The sequence below is a fragment of the Pseudomyrmex gracilis genome, unplaced genomic scaffold (assembly GCF_002006095.1).
Source record: "Pseudomyrmex gracilis isolate BER0280 unplaced genomic scaffold, ASM200609v1 scaffold_175, whole genome shotgun sequence".
Classification (NCBI taxonomy): domain Eukaryota; kingdom Metazoa; phylum Arthropoda; class Insecta; order Hymenoptera; family Formicidae; genus Pseudomyrmex; species Pseudomyrmex gracilis.
In genome coordinates, this window is record NW_018020759.1 from 124,935 (window position 1) to 141,744 (window position 16,810).

Genomic DNA, 16,810 nt, shown 5'->3' on the forward strand with positions numbered 1-16,810 from the left:
CGCCGCTCTATGACTAAGATTCGTCATTTGTGTGGCAGACACAAAGATCTGTCGAAATCTTTGAAATATCTATGTATTTAATTAAATCTGTAATTAAATTATTTTAATATTACAGATGGGGGTTTTTTGTGTTCTGTCCAATTTTTATCAATTACCTTGAAAAAAGATCCGTCGCATGGATTTTATATTTTCTGCGCGCTTAGTAGTAGTTTGGTTTTTCAATGGCTAACGGGGGCTGTACGTTCACACGCCTGCGAAAAACAAAACAAAAAAATGCTCGAAACCTTGTAAAATTAGCCAGCATTAGTTTGAACGATCATATCCGTTCGAATAGACATTTCATTCCTCTCCCACCTCGAGCTAACCTTCCCCTCGCGAAAATAGGCTATATGTGTCCTAACCTTTATGACCTGACGAGAAATGTCAAGAAAGGTTATGGATTGCACAGCTCTGAACGGTATATAAACTAGATGCTGTAACCGTTAGTGTATGCTTGTTTTCGGTATAGAGTTCAATAAAAAATAAAAAAGTAACATACACGCAATTAGGAAGATGGAATCGGAAATAAAAAAAAAGAAAAAACTAAGAAGAAAAGCAAGAGCGGGATATAGGGTCCAAAAGCAAAAAAATAAAGAAGCATTAGTTTTAGCATTGCAGGAAAATAGAAGTAAGTTGAATTATCAAAGTTATTGTAAACTAAAATGTGCTTACACAGTCGAAAGAATCATCTCCTGTATATTTACTGAGAAGTAGTTTTTTATTTCTCTTGTAATTGTAAATTTGTGAGAGTTTCATAAATTTATGTATGGCATGTATCTGATGCCTAGTAAAATAAGTACAAAAGAAACAGTTTTAATTAGTTCACATTGATACTTTAGTTTTCTTTATACAACGCTATAAAACATCACTCTGTTATCAATACAATTATATATATCTCTCTCTAGATCAGCAAGATATAATAGAATCCAATAGGAAGGAAGCTCAAAGAGTAAATCAGAATGAAGATATATCTCCTTCGAACAATTCCATTGAGTACAATTTGCAATCTAAAGAAAACAATCAAGTATCTGCCAATTTCGCGTTATCCTCACCTTTGGAACAACAAGAGCTACCACAGAATAGTGAGAAAAGAGTTGACTCGTTGCGATTGCCAAAAGAACATTCATTTTCATTATCACCAAATCAGGATTGCTCACCAATGCAATTCGAGAATACAGAAGCAAAACAATTAGATCGTTCAAACGAAACTGCGTCTTCTTTGCGTGATTCTATCAATGACGAATTACAATGCGAGGAAAATTCTCAATTATTTATCGATTTCGTGGAATCTCCATCTTTAGAACAACAGAAGCTATCGCAAGACAATGAGGAAAATTTTAAACTATCGCAAGAAACTAGTGTATCTTCTTTGTGTCAGAACAGAATTAAAAAGGTTATAAAAATTGAAGAAGAAGAACTCTCATCAAGTGACAATATTAAACTACTACTTTTGAAACAAGAAAAGTTATTTATTCAATACAAGAACAGACTCGAACAATTAGACCTACAGGATCAAATGTTAACCTCTTTTAAGAAATATATCAGATTGTGTAATAAACATGAAGAGGACGTTTTTAAGTTAAAGAAGGAAATTATAGAGTATAAGTTACAAATTGCACAAAAAAAGTTAAAGTGATAAGTATTTTATAAGACTTAAATGAATGTTTATGTAAAATTTTTTTTATATCAGAAAACTTACTTACATTTAATCAAATAGAAGCTATGATATTTTAAAAGAAGCTACACTATGTATTGTTTTTCACAAATTAACAAATAAAGTGAAATATATTTTGCAAGTATTCACTTTGAAATTTGCAATTTGTTCACAAAATTCACACATGTCACATGTCAAATATTCGATAATTTTACACTACATTTTCGGTGCGAGTCAACCAAGAAAATTGACGAATAATGACGAATAAAGAATTGCATTTTCGCATAAAAGTGAGATTTGTCTAAAGAAATTCTCAAAATATTTCATTGCTTATCATGACGGACGATACGTCGCAAGAAAATATTCTGGATCGATTAATTGATTGCGGTAAATTTTGTATGTATCTTGATTATTCAACGATGTGAAAATAAAATTTAGACGTGTTTAGCAGTATTTTTCTCTGATATACGTGTGTTACTTCATCGTCATCGTAACGTAAAAAAATACATCGATTGATATTGATTTGCTACTAATCTCTAATATTTAATTTCGATATATATATTAAAACATATTTTGGATGCTTTCGAATATATGGAATTTATATTTAAACAGTATATTCGGGCGTGGAATGGAGCGTGGAACAAATTAAATCGGCATGTCCTCCCAAAATGAGAAAACCAAAAAAGAATTGCACTAAGCCAAAACCAAAGATGGAAGAAGAAACTGAAATAAGTTTGCCGTGTACGGAAAAACGGCCTTACGAAACTTCTGAACAAATTTGTTATATAAAAATGCAGGTACAAAATAAAATGTAATATAAACAGTTGTGATTCACATAAATCTTACATATGTGAATACTACATAGCTTGTTCTAAATGTTTATTTTTATTTAAAAAATATATATATATATATAATATATAATAAAATATAAATAAAATTATATAAAATAAGGAAATGCTGATACGGCAGTTTGAAGCAAACACTGATGTTGAAGTGTGAAGGTGAAAAATGTTTATTAAAGAATATGTGTGGTCTGTATAAACGTTTCGACCCTCGATTTGGGTCTTTATCAATATAAATATTCTTTAATAAACATTTTTCACCTTCACACTTCGACATCAGTGTTTGCTTCAAACTGCCGTATCAGCATTTCCTTATTTTGAATGATTTTGGAGCTTTTCATTATTTAACATATTTAAAAATTATATAAATCACAATTATATATATATATATATATATATATATATAAAATTATATATATATAATTTTTCTCAAAATATACTTTTTATATCTTTTGCTTCATCTTTAATATTTCTTTTCTTATGATTAAAAAAGTTTTGAGCAGTAATAATTTGACGAGCATAAGGTTTTTATAAAACTAAATATAAAAACATACCTTTTAATTTTTTTATATAATTCTCTATGTAATTACGATTTAGGATCCTTATGCTCCTTGCTGTTGCAAAACACAGGAACAACTACCACCGTGTCCTCCCAAGCATTATCGAGAACCACGCGAGCCGACTTGTACCTGTGATCTCTGTAAGAAAAAAGGAATTAGAAGCAAGTGTTGCGATTCAACAGCGTATGTCTTTTCACAACACAGTAAAGTCTAGACACATTTCGGAAACACGTAAAAGGTCTATGAGATTTAATTGTTGGTTGCCAAAACATGACAACTAGCTATAAAATTTGTTTTAAAAAATAATCAGTTTCTTTTGTAAAATTCGCTACAAATGTGTTCAAACAATTTCACAAATATGTCAATAATTAATTATTCCGCGCAATATATCGTCACAAAATACTTTGGACCGACTGGCAATGTCTGGCTCGCGTAATTGCTTAAGTGCTCAAGAGCGGTTGTTTTAAGGATGGAATTGAAGTTCGTGAGCGTGAACTTTGTGAAAGCTAGATCGTTGTTTATCGGTCAATATATTTCATCTTTTTTTTTAAAAAAAAAACTCAGAGATTTTAGGGCAACTAAAGCTCGAAATTCTTGGGATAACGCGCGTGTCTCTCTAATGGTCACATTTTGCGTTACATCTTATGTAAGTATCATACACTTATTTTCGAACAACTTTACAGTTTCTCTGATTTATACAATCTCTGTTTTTTTTTAGACGATTAGATAATCCCAGGAAAAAAGTTACTGATAACACTATATTGAGAAGACTGCCGCTACAAGCAGATAAACAACGTTTCGAAGCGCTGAGCCCGTTTCCGAGATATCTGTGTCGATATTAATTTATCGCGCTCAGCGGAATCGAGCGACCGTTTATGATGTTTTTCAACGACTGTTGGATGTTTCCGTCGATGTGCGATAAAAAAAATTTCGGCAAAAAATCACGACAATCGTTCTGTTTGATGCGTTCATTGCGCGGTTGGTGGACGTGAAAATTTTACAACGTTCACGACCTGGGACAATGAATATCGATGACTTTTTTAAATAACATTTTTGAATAATATGTAAATCGCGTGAAAGAAACAGGTTTTTGTATGAATATTTATTTTGCACTTTGAAGAAATGTTCAAAAACACATTCTCTAGTTTTGAAACCGACTTTGAGACCGAACCGTCCCATTTCTCAATGGGACAAAAATTCGATTTGAAGATGGCGGGATTTTCTGTTCGCCATTGCGTGTCCGAATCCTGCGCAGTCGAAATTCACATCAAAAACAGGTTAAATATAGGCGTTTCGCTTACCTTTGACTCACATTGCCGCACACCAGTGCCGAGTAATCTTATCGACGACGGTATAGCTCTGTATTAGATTCGATTTGCGAGTCTTCGTGCGAGGAAGTCGGTTGCCGCAGGATCGGCACCGCCCGTGTTTTCCACCAGCTTCGAAGTACCGGAGAGTACCATCGATTTTATCCGCATTTGATGTAAGTCCACGATGTCTTAAATTTAAATAAAAAACATGGGATTATAAATGTGTCGCACACAATTTGCGTTCTTTTATATCGGATCTTACGGACGATTCTTTTTAATATCAGCATTTGACGCTGTCTGTCAGTATTAACAAATACGAGTGTAATTAATAATCCATACGAGAATAATCCGTACACGCATTACGTTTCTGACTTTATATTTTACGATTCTACCGCGGTTGCGATAATCTTAATAATAATCGGTGTAATCTAATTAACATTAATAGCATCATTGACCGTGTAAGATCCGCAATTACACTCGCGCGTTGCTTATTTCATCTCATACTTTTCCGAATGACTGCAATTAGAAAACGCTTTTGTCAAACGCGTAATAGCATTGATGTGTTGGGTAACATTAAATTGATCGATTCCAAGTGGAACCGGTCGATTAAGGAAATCGGAGGAGACCGATCCCTTGTGAGTTTTGTAGGTGAGATTTTCGGTTGAAAATTAACAATCGAGATTTAAAAAATATCATTGACGATTAAATTTTTGCGCTTTAACGAGACGCGAGCGAGTGAGATGAAAATGACATTAACTACTTTAACTTGCCGGATATAAAGCGCGATTGTGATTTCTGATTGTCAAATTACCTGCCAACTCGACACCTGTTGACTCGCGCGTCCACCTGTGTCTGTCTCTCTCTCTCTCTCTCTAGTCACGCGATCGGGCGACAACGATATATCTCGATTTGCGAATTAATCGATTAATCGAATCTCTCTTCGCGAGCGAGAAAAGTCGATGATCGAAACTCGATGACAATTGACATGGCGGACAAGTGGGTGGTATAAATGTAAGTAGCGTCGAAGTGTTTTCGAGAAATGTTTCGAGAAATAATCTATTTGTTATTACTTGTGATTGTCAGGTGAATCACGGAAGCTGTGTGACGCGGATTTTAGATCGATCGATGTCATTGATCGCAGGTGCCAGCTTATGTATGTTGAAAATATGTGCCGTATCGATTGTAATACATCGTGTGCGGCAGTGACGCATGTTGTTTCACGTGAATTAAACGCGCGTGAGTCATAGTTATAGGAGACGGCCCGTTATATATGTTCGATGACGTCAGCATTTAAATGCGTAAAACGTGAGGAAATCCCCAATTTTATTCTGGAAACCGTAAAATAAAGTAGTAGATATATAAATTACGTTGAATATGCGAGTGTCGGAATTTTTTAAAGTAAACAATCTCAGAAATAATACAGTTTGTGTTAATAAAATATATATATATGTATATTTATGTTCATCGATAGAATTATATTTTTATATCGCGCAACATATTTTTCTCATAAAGATAAAAACGTAATTAAAAACGTGGTTATTAATATTCCAGACCCCTTTTAGTTGTTCGCACGCAGGAAGTAATTTGTCAGTCTCGGTTTTATATCTACTATCAAACCTCAAAATAGCGCGGGAAATTCCAGTCGTATGCGCGTCGGTAAACATTTAACCGATAAAATATAGCAGAGTGTATATCGCTTTTGTTTTGTTCGAAAAAAAGGATAACGTGCTTTTGTGAAAAAGTGAAATTCTCGAAACAAAATGATCGTCATCGATCGTGAAAAAATTTACGAAATTCTTGAAAAGTGTATTTTTTTTTTAGAAAAGAGAAAACGTTGAGAAAATTTCAAGTCACGAAACAATAGAAATTTATAACAAATTATTCAGATTTTATAATAATTACGTGACTAAAAGAATGAAAAAAAAAGAAGAGAGAGAAATAGATAAATTAATTGTTTTTTAATATTTGGCTTGTTTTTTTTAACATCAATGCGCATATAGTTTTTTCCTAATAATCTAAACGCGCGTCCGTTTGAACAACACCAACGGAACGTTGAATAATCAACAAGCGCGATAAACAATTTGTCGTAATGTTTGCGAAGAAAAATATCACGTGTTTCACAAACTTAAAACCGTAAAACAAAGATATCGATGAAGCAAATACATGCGTGTTCCGCACGAATGATCACAATATTGTTGCGGAGAGTAAAATTTTCCACATGGAAAACACAGCGTGTTATTTCCTAATTAATCCTAACGACTACGTGTCCACTGGCACACAGTGTGCGAGCGCCTGTTGTTTATGTATGATAATATTAAAATATTTATTTATAAAATTTTATTTCATATTGTGCTTGTGATCGATGAGATAACAGCACACAATCTTTTTTCTTTATATAAATAGATATTTTATACGTACACAGATACAGACTTATATCACAAATAAACTAATATCGATTCCCATATCCAAAGAACGCGTCTTTTTTTATACTATACGTTCGAAATAACTTATTTTTTTGTCCATGAGAAACAAATCTTTCACGTCACGTGTGTTGTTGTAAGAGTAACAATCAGCGTTAACAATTGGGGAAGGAATTAAAAAAAAAAACAATTTATTACACGGTCGGGATTTTTTTATCGGACTATTTTCGAAATGTTCTACTTTTGCTCGCTTTGATACGGTTCGTTTTATATGTCGAGACTCTATTCGACATATAACTATTCTGGATACTCATATATGTAGTAGAATAACCGGTTTCTCCCCACACCGGCGTATCTTCAGCAAGTAGACTCTTCGCCGCTTGGGGTTTTTTTTTTTTTTTAAAGAAGTATATTCTAGCACGGCAATGAACACATACGTATGGGTTATATTGCGTGACGTTAAATGATGCCATATACATTTGCATGTTACAATGAGCGTTAAAACAACACTTTTGAAAACAGCGCAAAGCTTATTTATCTCTAACGAATGAACGAATGGCGTTTTTTTTTTGTGCAAGAAAATGCAGATGGGTGAGAAAAGTTTAGCACTCGATATTATTTAAAACAATAAATACATATAAAAGTACATGATAAGTAAATAAGTAACAATATGTATATAAAATATATAATATCTTGAAAATATAAATAAATTTTATATATAATATCAAGCTATTATATAAAATATATAATATCTTGATATTATAAAATCAATATCTTGATATAAAATATATAATATCTTGATATTATATATTTTATAATATATATAAAATATGTAATATCTTGAAAAATGAAAAAAAGTGTAGTAATTTAAAACCTAAGTGTTTCTTAAATTTTTCTCTTTTTTTGATTTGTTTATCTGCTTGTGTTACTTCTCGTGTTTTTCCCTCGCGAGAAAGATCGTTGAAAATTGTATGTGGCAAACGCGCGTTTCTTCACAGAGCGGCATTTGTTGCACAAATGTTCGCGTGCAATTGAATACTTGTGAAAATCAAAACCAAGGGAAAGTGGTGGTTGCTCTTATATAAATTTAACCTTGCATCTGTGATAACTGGTTTTCCAGAACTGGTTTTCTACTAAAGGTCGTAAAGGGCTAGGTAAGCTCTTCGGTCTCCGCATTAATAATAAGTACACGCGATAAGAATAAACGTGCGCTAAACAAATTCGCAATTCAATAAATACCGCGTTAACCGTCCAGATTATTCGCGATTTTTCTTGACAGAGAATTACAAAAATTTTTCTTTCTCCCGACAAAGAATGTGTATTTAGTTTGTATTTATTCAAACATTTATTTTGTCGTTCGGTTAGTTAAAAAAAAAAGGGAATAATTTTTACGCGCAATCGCAAGTAAACGCTCACGAAGTTCAAACGTTGACAACTTGAACAATGAAAAAAACATTATTTGGTGCAACTTCATGCGCTTAGGCATTCACGATGTACCAACTGTTGCGTGTACTTTCAAGAAGAAGAAGCGAGACGTTTCTTTTTCAATTTTTTTTTTTTTTTTTGCGACCCAAATCGACGATCGGCACGAAACAATCGACAGTTGTTTACATGTAATTCGGGCGTTTGGGCGTTTTTTTTAATTTGCGACGCGAGAACGTCTCTCCGCGCGGTTTACGTGTGTCTTGTAATTATATTCACATCAAACCTCGACTAGGAAGATGTAATTGATTTGAACTGCTCGAACACACGTTTCTTCACGATTGGTTGTACCCGTTTGCGTCAACAAACTCGCTTGCTCGCTCGCTCGTTCGCTCGCCCGCTCGGCGGGGATAGCTCCCCGGGATTTAACTTGACGGGGTATCTGCGAAAGATCGGCAATAGTTAGTCGCTCGTCGACTCGTCCACATCGTATATTTACTAAGAGCTATAATATTTCGACATTTTCAGACAAGAAACAATCGTCGGCGAACAAAATGAGTGAGTAGATATCAGAATTTTCGAGACGCTTTCATTTCAGAATTAATAATATTCAATCGGTTCTTGACACGCGCGTGATTTCTTTATCTTAAAAAAAAAAAACATACACGATTGACAATAAACATCAAAGAAAATTTCGAAAATCGGTTATTTATTCGGAGTCGCAAAATAGAAATAAGAAATAGAATCGAATGTGCAATTGTCATCTCAAAAAACTTGTAATGTCTCGGTATGTGTGCCAACATTTTCAGCCTCTTCTCGGTCTGTGAAAATGTACGTTCGCCGGTTGCTTTACACTTGTTTTTTTTTTTTTTTACCGATATAAGAGATTTTTAAGTTTAAAAATAATGATGAGCACACGTGTTGATTGAACTTGAATTCAAACTTGTGTGTTCAACGATCACATATTGAAACAAGACACGGAGATGTTTTTCATTGCAATGTTGAGCTTGATAACTCGCAACGTGATGTATATACTTATAGAAAATATATACGTGTGTGTATATATTGTCGGTCAATCTTGAATGTCATTGACAAATACAATCGATGTTATTGAAAATACAATTCGTCAAAACTTTGAGGATTCACCAAATTTTCCATTAAATTGCGTTTTTATCAGTTTGCTCCCTTTTCCACTAAATTAGCTTCACAAAGACTAACTTGACGTACTTTGTATTATAATTAGTTCTCGTAAGGTTAATAAAATCAAAATGTGATCGTCGGCCCACACAGATTGCTCTTTCGCAACTGTAATAACCTTGTGATTTTGCCTTTCTCGCAAAAGCGAACAGCAAAACTGTCGTTAATGTTGTTGCAAAAATCGATTTTCACTCTCTTTTCACATTTATTAGATCTAAAAATTATCTAAATAAAGTTGCTCTCAATATTTTGTTTCGATGGTTTTAGTTTGAAATTTTATTTTATTTTACTTGTGTATTAGTTAAAATAACCGATGTCTCTCTTATTCAAAATGATGTACAGTTAGATATGTATCGCGCGAAAATCTGTTCGCGCGCACAAGGCGTCTAATCAGAGATATCGAGTGTGTGTTCGTTCATTATTAAAGCGCCGGTCTCTGTACAAGGCATCGCCGAATTTCATCCGACTCGACAACCTAAAAGCGGTTTATCGATACACACTGAATTCGAATTGGCGATAATGCGACCCAAGTCGTAACTCTTTCTCTCTCTCTCTCTGTCTCTCCTCTCTCTCTCTCTCTCGAGATAATATAGCTCCAAGGTTCCAATTCCATGTCAGTACCGTTCGCGATCGATGTGATTCATTTCGAGTTGCGCAGCATGAAGTTTTCTTTCATTATCAGTTGATTAGTATCGTCGTTTCAATTGATCCGCTCTTATTAATGCGGAATACTGCTAAGAGGTACATACCGGCTTCGACGTTTCGCATTATTTCTGCTCGAGTTTTCTAAATAGCAGAGATGTATTTGGTTTTTTTTTTTTTGTTGTTTTATATTTTCTCTAACTCTTCTTTTTTTAATTTATTCAGTTAAAAAAATGTGCGAGTTTATATCGTTTTACAAATATTTAAATAAGTTTTTTTTAACAAATTTTATGATATTCTTTCCGTCCGACAATAACGGAGCCACTTGCAATGAGTTTTTTTTTTTTTTGTTAACAATAAATTTGCGCGTGGCATTGCGTTGGTTACGTGCGAATCATAATTTATGTTTACAAATAAAGGCGAAGTAATTTTCTTTTTTTTACAACACACGCAACAGGTGTCTTCATTTCTTATTTATCGAGATAAAAAATTACTGAAGTACGATTATCGTAATGTTTTATTTGCTCGTCTCGGTTTCTCGTGTCTACATCTATATTTCGTATTTAAACAATCGGGTTTTTCCCCGATGAGAAGCAGTAGGAATTATTATTATCTTGATTGTGTTAAATACCGCGACACACGTTCTCATCCGTTATTTCCACCTCGTATATGTTTGTCAAATATATATCTCCTTCTCATTTATTTTTTGTGTGTTTGCAATAAAAAGTCTTCTTATACTTATCATCGATTTGCACTTTTTCTCGACGTGCTTATCTCGGTTGTGCTTTGAGAGAACGTTATTACGATAAGCGCGGTGAATGAATGCGATTTTTCTTTCCGATCGTTGACATCGTTATTGTAGCAAAATTTTTTAATAATTGAAGATATCGATGCAAATGTTGCTAAGCAATAATCACGGTTGCGCACGTATGTACGTGATCGTTCACACATAGGTATATACACTGTGCATTTCACATTCTTTTTTTTGTGTATGTGTATGCGTGTATTGGGCAACACACTACTATTCTACATTTGTAGCGTGTTCCAAATTCATCCTTGAAAAGTAGGGTGTATCAAAGGTCAAACTGTAAAAAAGAATATCGATTTATTTGGCTTCGGGAGATACCGAAATAATGATAGCTTGTTTGTGTTTTGCATTGTAAAAAAAAATATTAAAGAAGTCTCTTTTTTCTTTGACTTAAAAATGAGCTTTAACCTCCATGTGTGCGTGCGAGAAACTTTATTTGTATTAATAAACTCTTAGCTCTTTTTGATTGAGCATATACGTAGATATTTAAGAGTGAAAGAGAGAGAGAGAGAGAGAGAGAGAGAGAGACATTGACATTTTGATGACCGATGCTGACACATTGCTTTCGGTGTTTATCGTTTATCGTGTTTCTGTTACACAACTTTTGAAAACTTCTAGTAAATTAAAAATTACTTAAAGATATAAGATATTATTCACAGGTCGTTGTATACGTACATTTGACCTCTGCGATAACGTTATCTCTTACTTTCTCATTACGGTCTTGTTTATATCGCTTTTTTTTATCAGCAACTAAATCGACGAACGTTAAAGTCGAAATCAATCTCCTCCATTTTTTTTTTTTTCGTTGAAATCAATTTTACCACGAAACAGTTACAAACCAGTGCTACCCCCAGGTTGGTCACAATGAAACAAAAACTTCGCAATATTTAGTTTTCTGGCAACAAAAACTTTCGCCCGATTCAGAGTCACGTCATTAAGCGCGAAACGGAACATATGGTCTCTCCGTCGAAAACAGATTTATGTTTTATGCGATGATGAAAAATTAACGATGAAGTTAGCGATGTTTGGATTGAGTAATTCAAGCGGTGAGTTTGTGCGCGCGCGTTTGTTACGCGTAATCATTTATTATTCGCACAATTATGCATGTGTACGTGGAAATTTTTCTCGCGCAAAAATACGTCATTAAAAAAGTAATTACAAAAATGTGTAAATTTTAGCTGTTGAATTTCAATAAAATTATGTAAAAACTTTATTGAAAAATTGACGTATGTGTGCAAAAGTACATGATAATCATCTCAGACACTGACTTATTGACATTTCTAACTCATAATTGACGTAGAGAATTATTTCAATTGCATATTGTTATTATACGAGATTATTCTTAAATAAGAAAAAAAGATTATACATACATATATAAATGTACATATATATATATATATAATTGCACGTACATCCGGCATATTGGCTCAAGTGTCGACCTCAATACTTCGTTGTTATTCTTCACACTCGCGCGCATTGCATAATGGATAATAAATTCAAATAATTAATCGTTATTATCTCGTTTTCTATGAAATTCTCGTATAAATGATTCTTCACAAGAATCATCTAATTGCAATCCATATAAGGTAGCATAAAAAAAGTAAGAAAATCAATCAAATTTGAACGTACATTAGGATGAGTAATATCAAGCGAGACATAATTTAGCGTAAAAATAGCGAAACACAACACAACATAATTTTTTTGCGAATAAAAATATTTTTCTTCGGTCTGCAATTTACATACAAGCAACAGGTTTTTTTTTCGAACAATTTAAACAAACGCTTGAATAAATTTATATTTGTGCTAATTCTCTCTCTGTGTGTGGTTTTTTTTTTTATAAAAAATATTTACTATGTTTGCTTCGAGTTGTATATTCTAATTTTCTTATTTTCTATCCTTGAACGATCCGCGTGTGCGTATATACGTACAAAGGATCCGTAACAGTAGTAGTTGACTTTCGTGTTCACCTTGAACAAGTTGTTGTCCGTTGCGTTATATCGATTTGTACACGCGACCTCTCCGCGCAAGCGGTGTTTCGATAACGATTTTCGAAATTTAAATGCGACGAATTTGTTTTCATCAAGTGTCGGTTAACAACACACACACACACATACAAGATTTGTGAAGAAATATCGAATTAGCACGGCGTATTGAATTAGTGAGAGAAAAATCATCGCGCGCTAATTACGTTTCTCCCCCTCGAGAATGATCGTAACGAACAAAACGCAGGGATACGTAAAAGATGCGTAAATTCTATATTACCGGATCGAGATTAACAATATATTTTATATTATTAACAACGTCTCTCGACTGTTGCGATAAGAAATCGTTAAATTCATGCTCTTTTCATTGTTGCAGTTCGAACGAGTCTCTTATCACTTTGCCTGATTGCGTCGGCTATGGCATCGCCAATTGAAACCGATATGGCCCTTCAGGCTGTTAGCCAAGGCGCTCAGTTATTTTCCACAAGTTTTGTAAAGGTAAATAAAATTTCACCATTCACAAACACACACATTTTGACTCTTCGGGCGCGACGTCAAGTTACGATATTATGAGATAATCGCTTTTGTTTTTTTTTTGTTTTGTTTTTTAGACTGTCTCAAAGGAAAATACAGGCAATTTGATATGCTCGCCGTTGAGCGCTAATATTGCCCTGAGCATGGCTGCCGCTGGTTCCGGTGGAAACACCGAGGCGCAGTTTAAAGATGTTCTCAAGCTGCCGTCCGAAAAGACACAGAGTTTGAACGGTTATCACAATCTCATTCAAGCCTTGAACGTAAGTCGATTTTGTATTGTACAATTATACACACATAATGTGTGACAATTATCAAGCAGCATTGATTAAAACTATACGTATGTTCTCCTCTTGCAGAATGTCGAGAACGTCACTTTGAAGCTCGCCAACAAGATGTTCATCGGTGAGAATTTTCCGGTGAAGCCGGAATACAAACAAGAACTCCAGACGCACTATCTTTCTGACATCGAGTCGGTGGATTTCGCTCAGAAGGAGAAGGCTGCGAACACCATCAACACCTGGTGCAAGGAAAAGACCAACGATCGTATCGACAGCATCATTAACGCAGGTAAAAACATTAACAATCTTTAGAGCAAGAATTATTAAACGCAAATAAAGTCTTTCCGTCATCAAATTGACGAGAATGTTCAAAGACAATTGCAAAGAATCTTGCGTGATAACTTGATGACGCGGGTTATACGTTTTGATTACAGAGGATGTCGATCCAACTACGGCACTCGTGCTCGCTAACGCTGTGTACTTCAAGGGCAAGTGGCAAAACGAATTCGACCCGAAGGCCACCCACGATCGTCCGTTCCACGTTGATGTCAACACCGTGAAGAACGTTCCCACAATGTTCAGAAAGGGCAACTACAAATACGCCGATTTGCCGGATTTCGACGCTAAATGCATCGAACTTCCATACGCGGTAATGTTGCTTTTTCACGAATTAACTTTTTTTGAAATTTCTTTGAAACAACATTTCGCGAAATTCTACGAAACATTTGATGACACGAGTTAATGTATATTTTGTCAGCGTTTGTTTGATAAAAAAAAAAACAATATTCACAGATTTATTCGCACTGTTACAGAACAAGGAAGTTAGCATGGTGATCATTCTGCCCAACAAGATCGACGGACTCGCCGCGTTGAATGACAAGCTCAGCGAAGTTACCGCGGAATGTAGCACTCGTCTCGCCCAAACGTACGAGCGTGAGGTTCAGGTGTTCCTGCCGAAGTTCAAGACCGAATCCAAACTCGATCTTGAAAACACTTTGGCCGAAAAGGTATGAGAACGTGTGTTTGCGCGAGCAATTGATCGACAACGAATGGAACGAATGTGTCTAACGCGCGGCGTTACTCTGTCGACAGATGGGTCTTACCGAGCCGTTCACCGATCATGCCAACTTCGAAGGAATCTCTTCTTTACCTTTGAAGATCAGCAAGGTTGTTCAAAAGGCTTTCATTGAGGTTAACGAGGAAGGTAGCGAGGCAGCCGCCGTCACTGGTAAGTATATTTAATATCTGGTTTTTTTTTTATCTACTTTTTCTCATTTGTGGCCAATAAAAACAGGCGAAATATTTAAATTTAACTTTTAACAATCCTTTTTTTTATAAGCAAGCTTTTTTTAATTTGTTTTATAATTTATTTCTGAATTTATTTTTTTTTTATAATATTCTCATGGGTATTATGGTTTCGTTATTGTCGTACAGAGAGATTTCTAATCGAACAAGAAATGTAAGATAAACCAACATGACAAAAAAATAAGATATAAAAAAAAATAAAAGATTAACTAATTGTTTAATATCAAGATTATTCGAGTTTCGCCCGTTTTTATTTTTGGGATACGCCAAGATTTTTTATTTGCTTCTGAGAAACTCTGAGAAATTTGTTCCGGAAACAAACGATTCGATTTCGTTTTTATGCGCGTGCGCATATATTTTTCTATCTTTTTGTACGGCGTTTACGTTTCCGTGGCAAATTTTGCAAAAGTTTTGGCTCTCGGAGTTTCTGCGGCACGGATGTATGTAACTTTGTACGCTGCCGTGATTTTGAAAGGCTGAACGCTTAAAAAAAAAAAAAAAAAAAAAAAAAAACTAAGTATTGCTTTTAAACAATTTAGTTAAATATTGCTCGCTCGCTTTACACGCTCATTTCAATTAAAAAAGTCGCTAATCTGCATCGGAATGCTTTTCAAAGTTCTCTTGTATTTATTCTTTTTTCTTTCCTTTTGTAGCTTTTATTAGCTTCTTCGGTTTTTTCTTTAACGCGTGCACATGTACTTGTTGCATCGTCAATGAGCATTTAACCACAACGCATTGTGTGTCTTGTCTTGTTTGATTGCGCACTTCTTACTCACAATCGTTATTGATTTCGTCAGACGACGATTTAAAGAAACAAATCGTAGCGCAATTGCCGCAACGATATTTGTATACCTATATATTTTTTGTTATTGTTAACAACACATATATACAATAAAAAGAAAACTTTTTTAAATTCTATCCGCAGTAGGATGGTCGAAATGAAATGTTGCGATAATTATCGCAACATTCGAAGAGTGTTTATATTCGACTTGAATCGTGTGATATCATGTTATTCGTGTTATCAGTGTTAGATAAAAAAACAAAAAAATAAGAAAAATTACCATAACTCGAATTACAAAATTTCACAACGCGATATCGCTTTAGTCGCGTTAAAAGTCTTGTGAGTAATTTGTTTTAAACTTGAGTGTAATTGTGACAATTGAAACAGAATTATCTCAAGATTTCTTCAATGTGAAAGTGATGTGAGTCTTGCCCCAACTTTTTTAATTTTTTTCTTTCGCTGTAATCGAATCATTTTTTTTATTCGATTTAATTGATGATATCAATGACTGTGGGTGATCGCGGAGAATGTATTAATTCAGTTGTTCTGGATTGAAACAGCACTTTTCAAACTAATAAAATAACAAAAAAGAAAAGGAAAAACACTTAAATAACTTAATAAACTTTACTAAGGAAAAAGAAAGATGAAAAATGGCAAAAAGTCGATCGAGAAAAGAACTTGAACCTATAAATTATTTGTGAAAAATAATTATATCCTCTTTCCAATAATTAGCTTGTTGTCTCGACGTTACTCGTCGTTTGAGTTATCAGTCGCTATCAATTGTCCGTTTTTATCACGAAACTATTTTTCTTTCGGTCTGTGTCATGAAATTAAACACGGACTGAATTTTTTTTTGGGCGAAGTGTTATCTGTTTGTTCGATGACGCACGAGAAAAACGGTAACAAGAAACGCATGTTTAAACACAATCTTTCTAACATTTAAGATTGAAAAATATATAAAAAGAACTAAAAATAAAAAAATGCACAAACAGTTTGGTGCTCGAGTTAATTCGAGTTCTTTTCTGTACTGTATTGA

At 34.2% G+C, this 16,810-nt stretch overlaps 2 protein-coding genes and 1 long non-coding RNA gene across 18 annotated transcripts in view; 2 read left to right on the forward strand and 1 right to left on the reverse strand.

The window, feature by feature from the left end:
* Positions 1-5,529, reverse strand: LOC109857850. Of its 2 annotated transcripts, XR_002250548.1 has the most exons (5): positions 5,217-5,255; positions 4,397-4,593; positions 3,090-3,233; positions 156-251; positions 1-87 (listed from the first exon to the last, which is right to left on the reverse strand). It is a non-coding gene; the product is annotated as an uncharacterized LOC109857850 (long non-coding RNA). The 2 variants fall into 2 exon arrangements; XR_002250549.1 differs by lacking the exons at positions 1-87; positions 5,217-5,255 and adding an exon at positions 5,476-5,529 and having other exon boundaries at positions 171-251.
* On the forward strand, positions 532-4,341 carry LOC109857849. Its single transcript, XM_020434599.1, has 5 exons — positions 532-667; positions 945-1,121; positions 2,306-2,490; positions 3,133-3,741; positions 3,814-4,341. Exons 1-4 carry the CDS (start codon positions 553-555, stop codon positions 3,307-3,309), a joined length of 654 nt encoding a protein of 217 aa, XP_020290188.1. The 5' UTR covers positions 532-552; the 3' UTR covers positions 3,310-3,741; positions 3,814-4,341.
* The window catches only part of LOC109857847 (alaserpin-like), a 26,507-nt gene continuing 14,185 nt past the window's right edge, over positions 4,489-16,810 (forward strand). For 7 of the 15 annotated variants that reach the window (XM_020434579.1, XM_020434578.1, XM_020434581.1 and 4 more), the window contains exons 1-7: positions 5,510-5,558; positions 13,253-13,374; positions 13,488-13,670; positions 13,767-13,977; positions 14,123-14,337; positions 14,501-14,695; positions 14,781-14,916. In XM_020434579.1, the coding sequence (XP_020290168.1) occupies positions 5,531-5,558; positions 13,253-13,374; positions 13,488-13,670; positions 13,767-13,977; positions 14,123-14,337; positions 14,501-14,695; positions 14,781-14,916 (1,090 nt within the window). In that variant the 5' untranslated portion in view covers positions 5,510-5,530. Of the gene's footprint in view, positions 4,579-5,508; positions 5,559-8,695; positions 8,806-13,252; positions 13,375-13,487; positions 13,671-13,766; positions 13,978-14,122; positions 14,338-14,500; positions 14,696-14,780; positions 14,917-16,810 lie in introns of those variants that run through there. The other 8 variants (XM_020434586.1, XM_020434591.1, XM_020434589.1 and 5 more) reach the window with 5 other exon arrangements.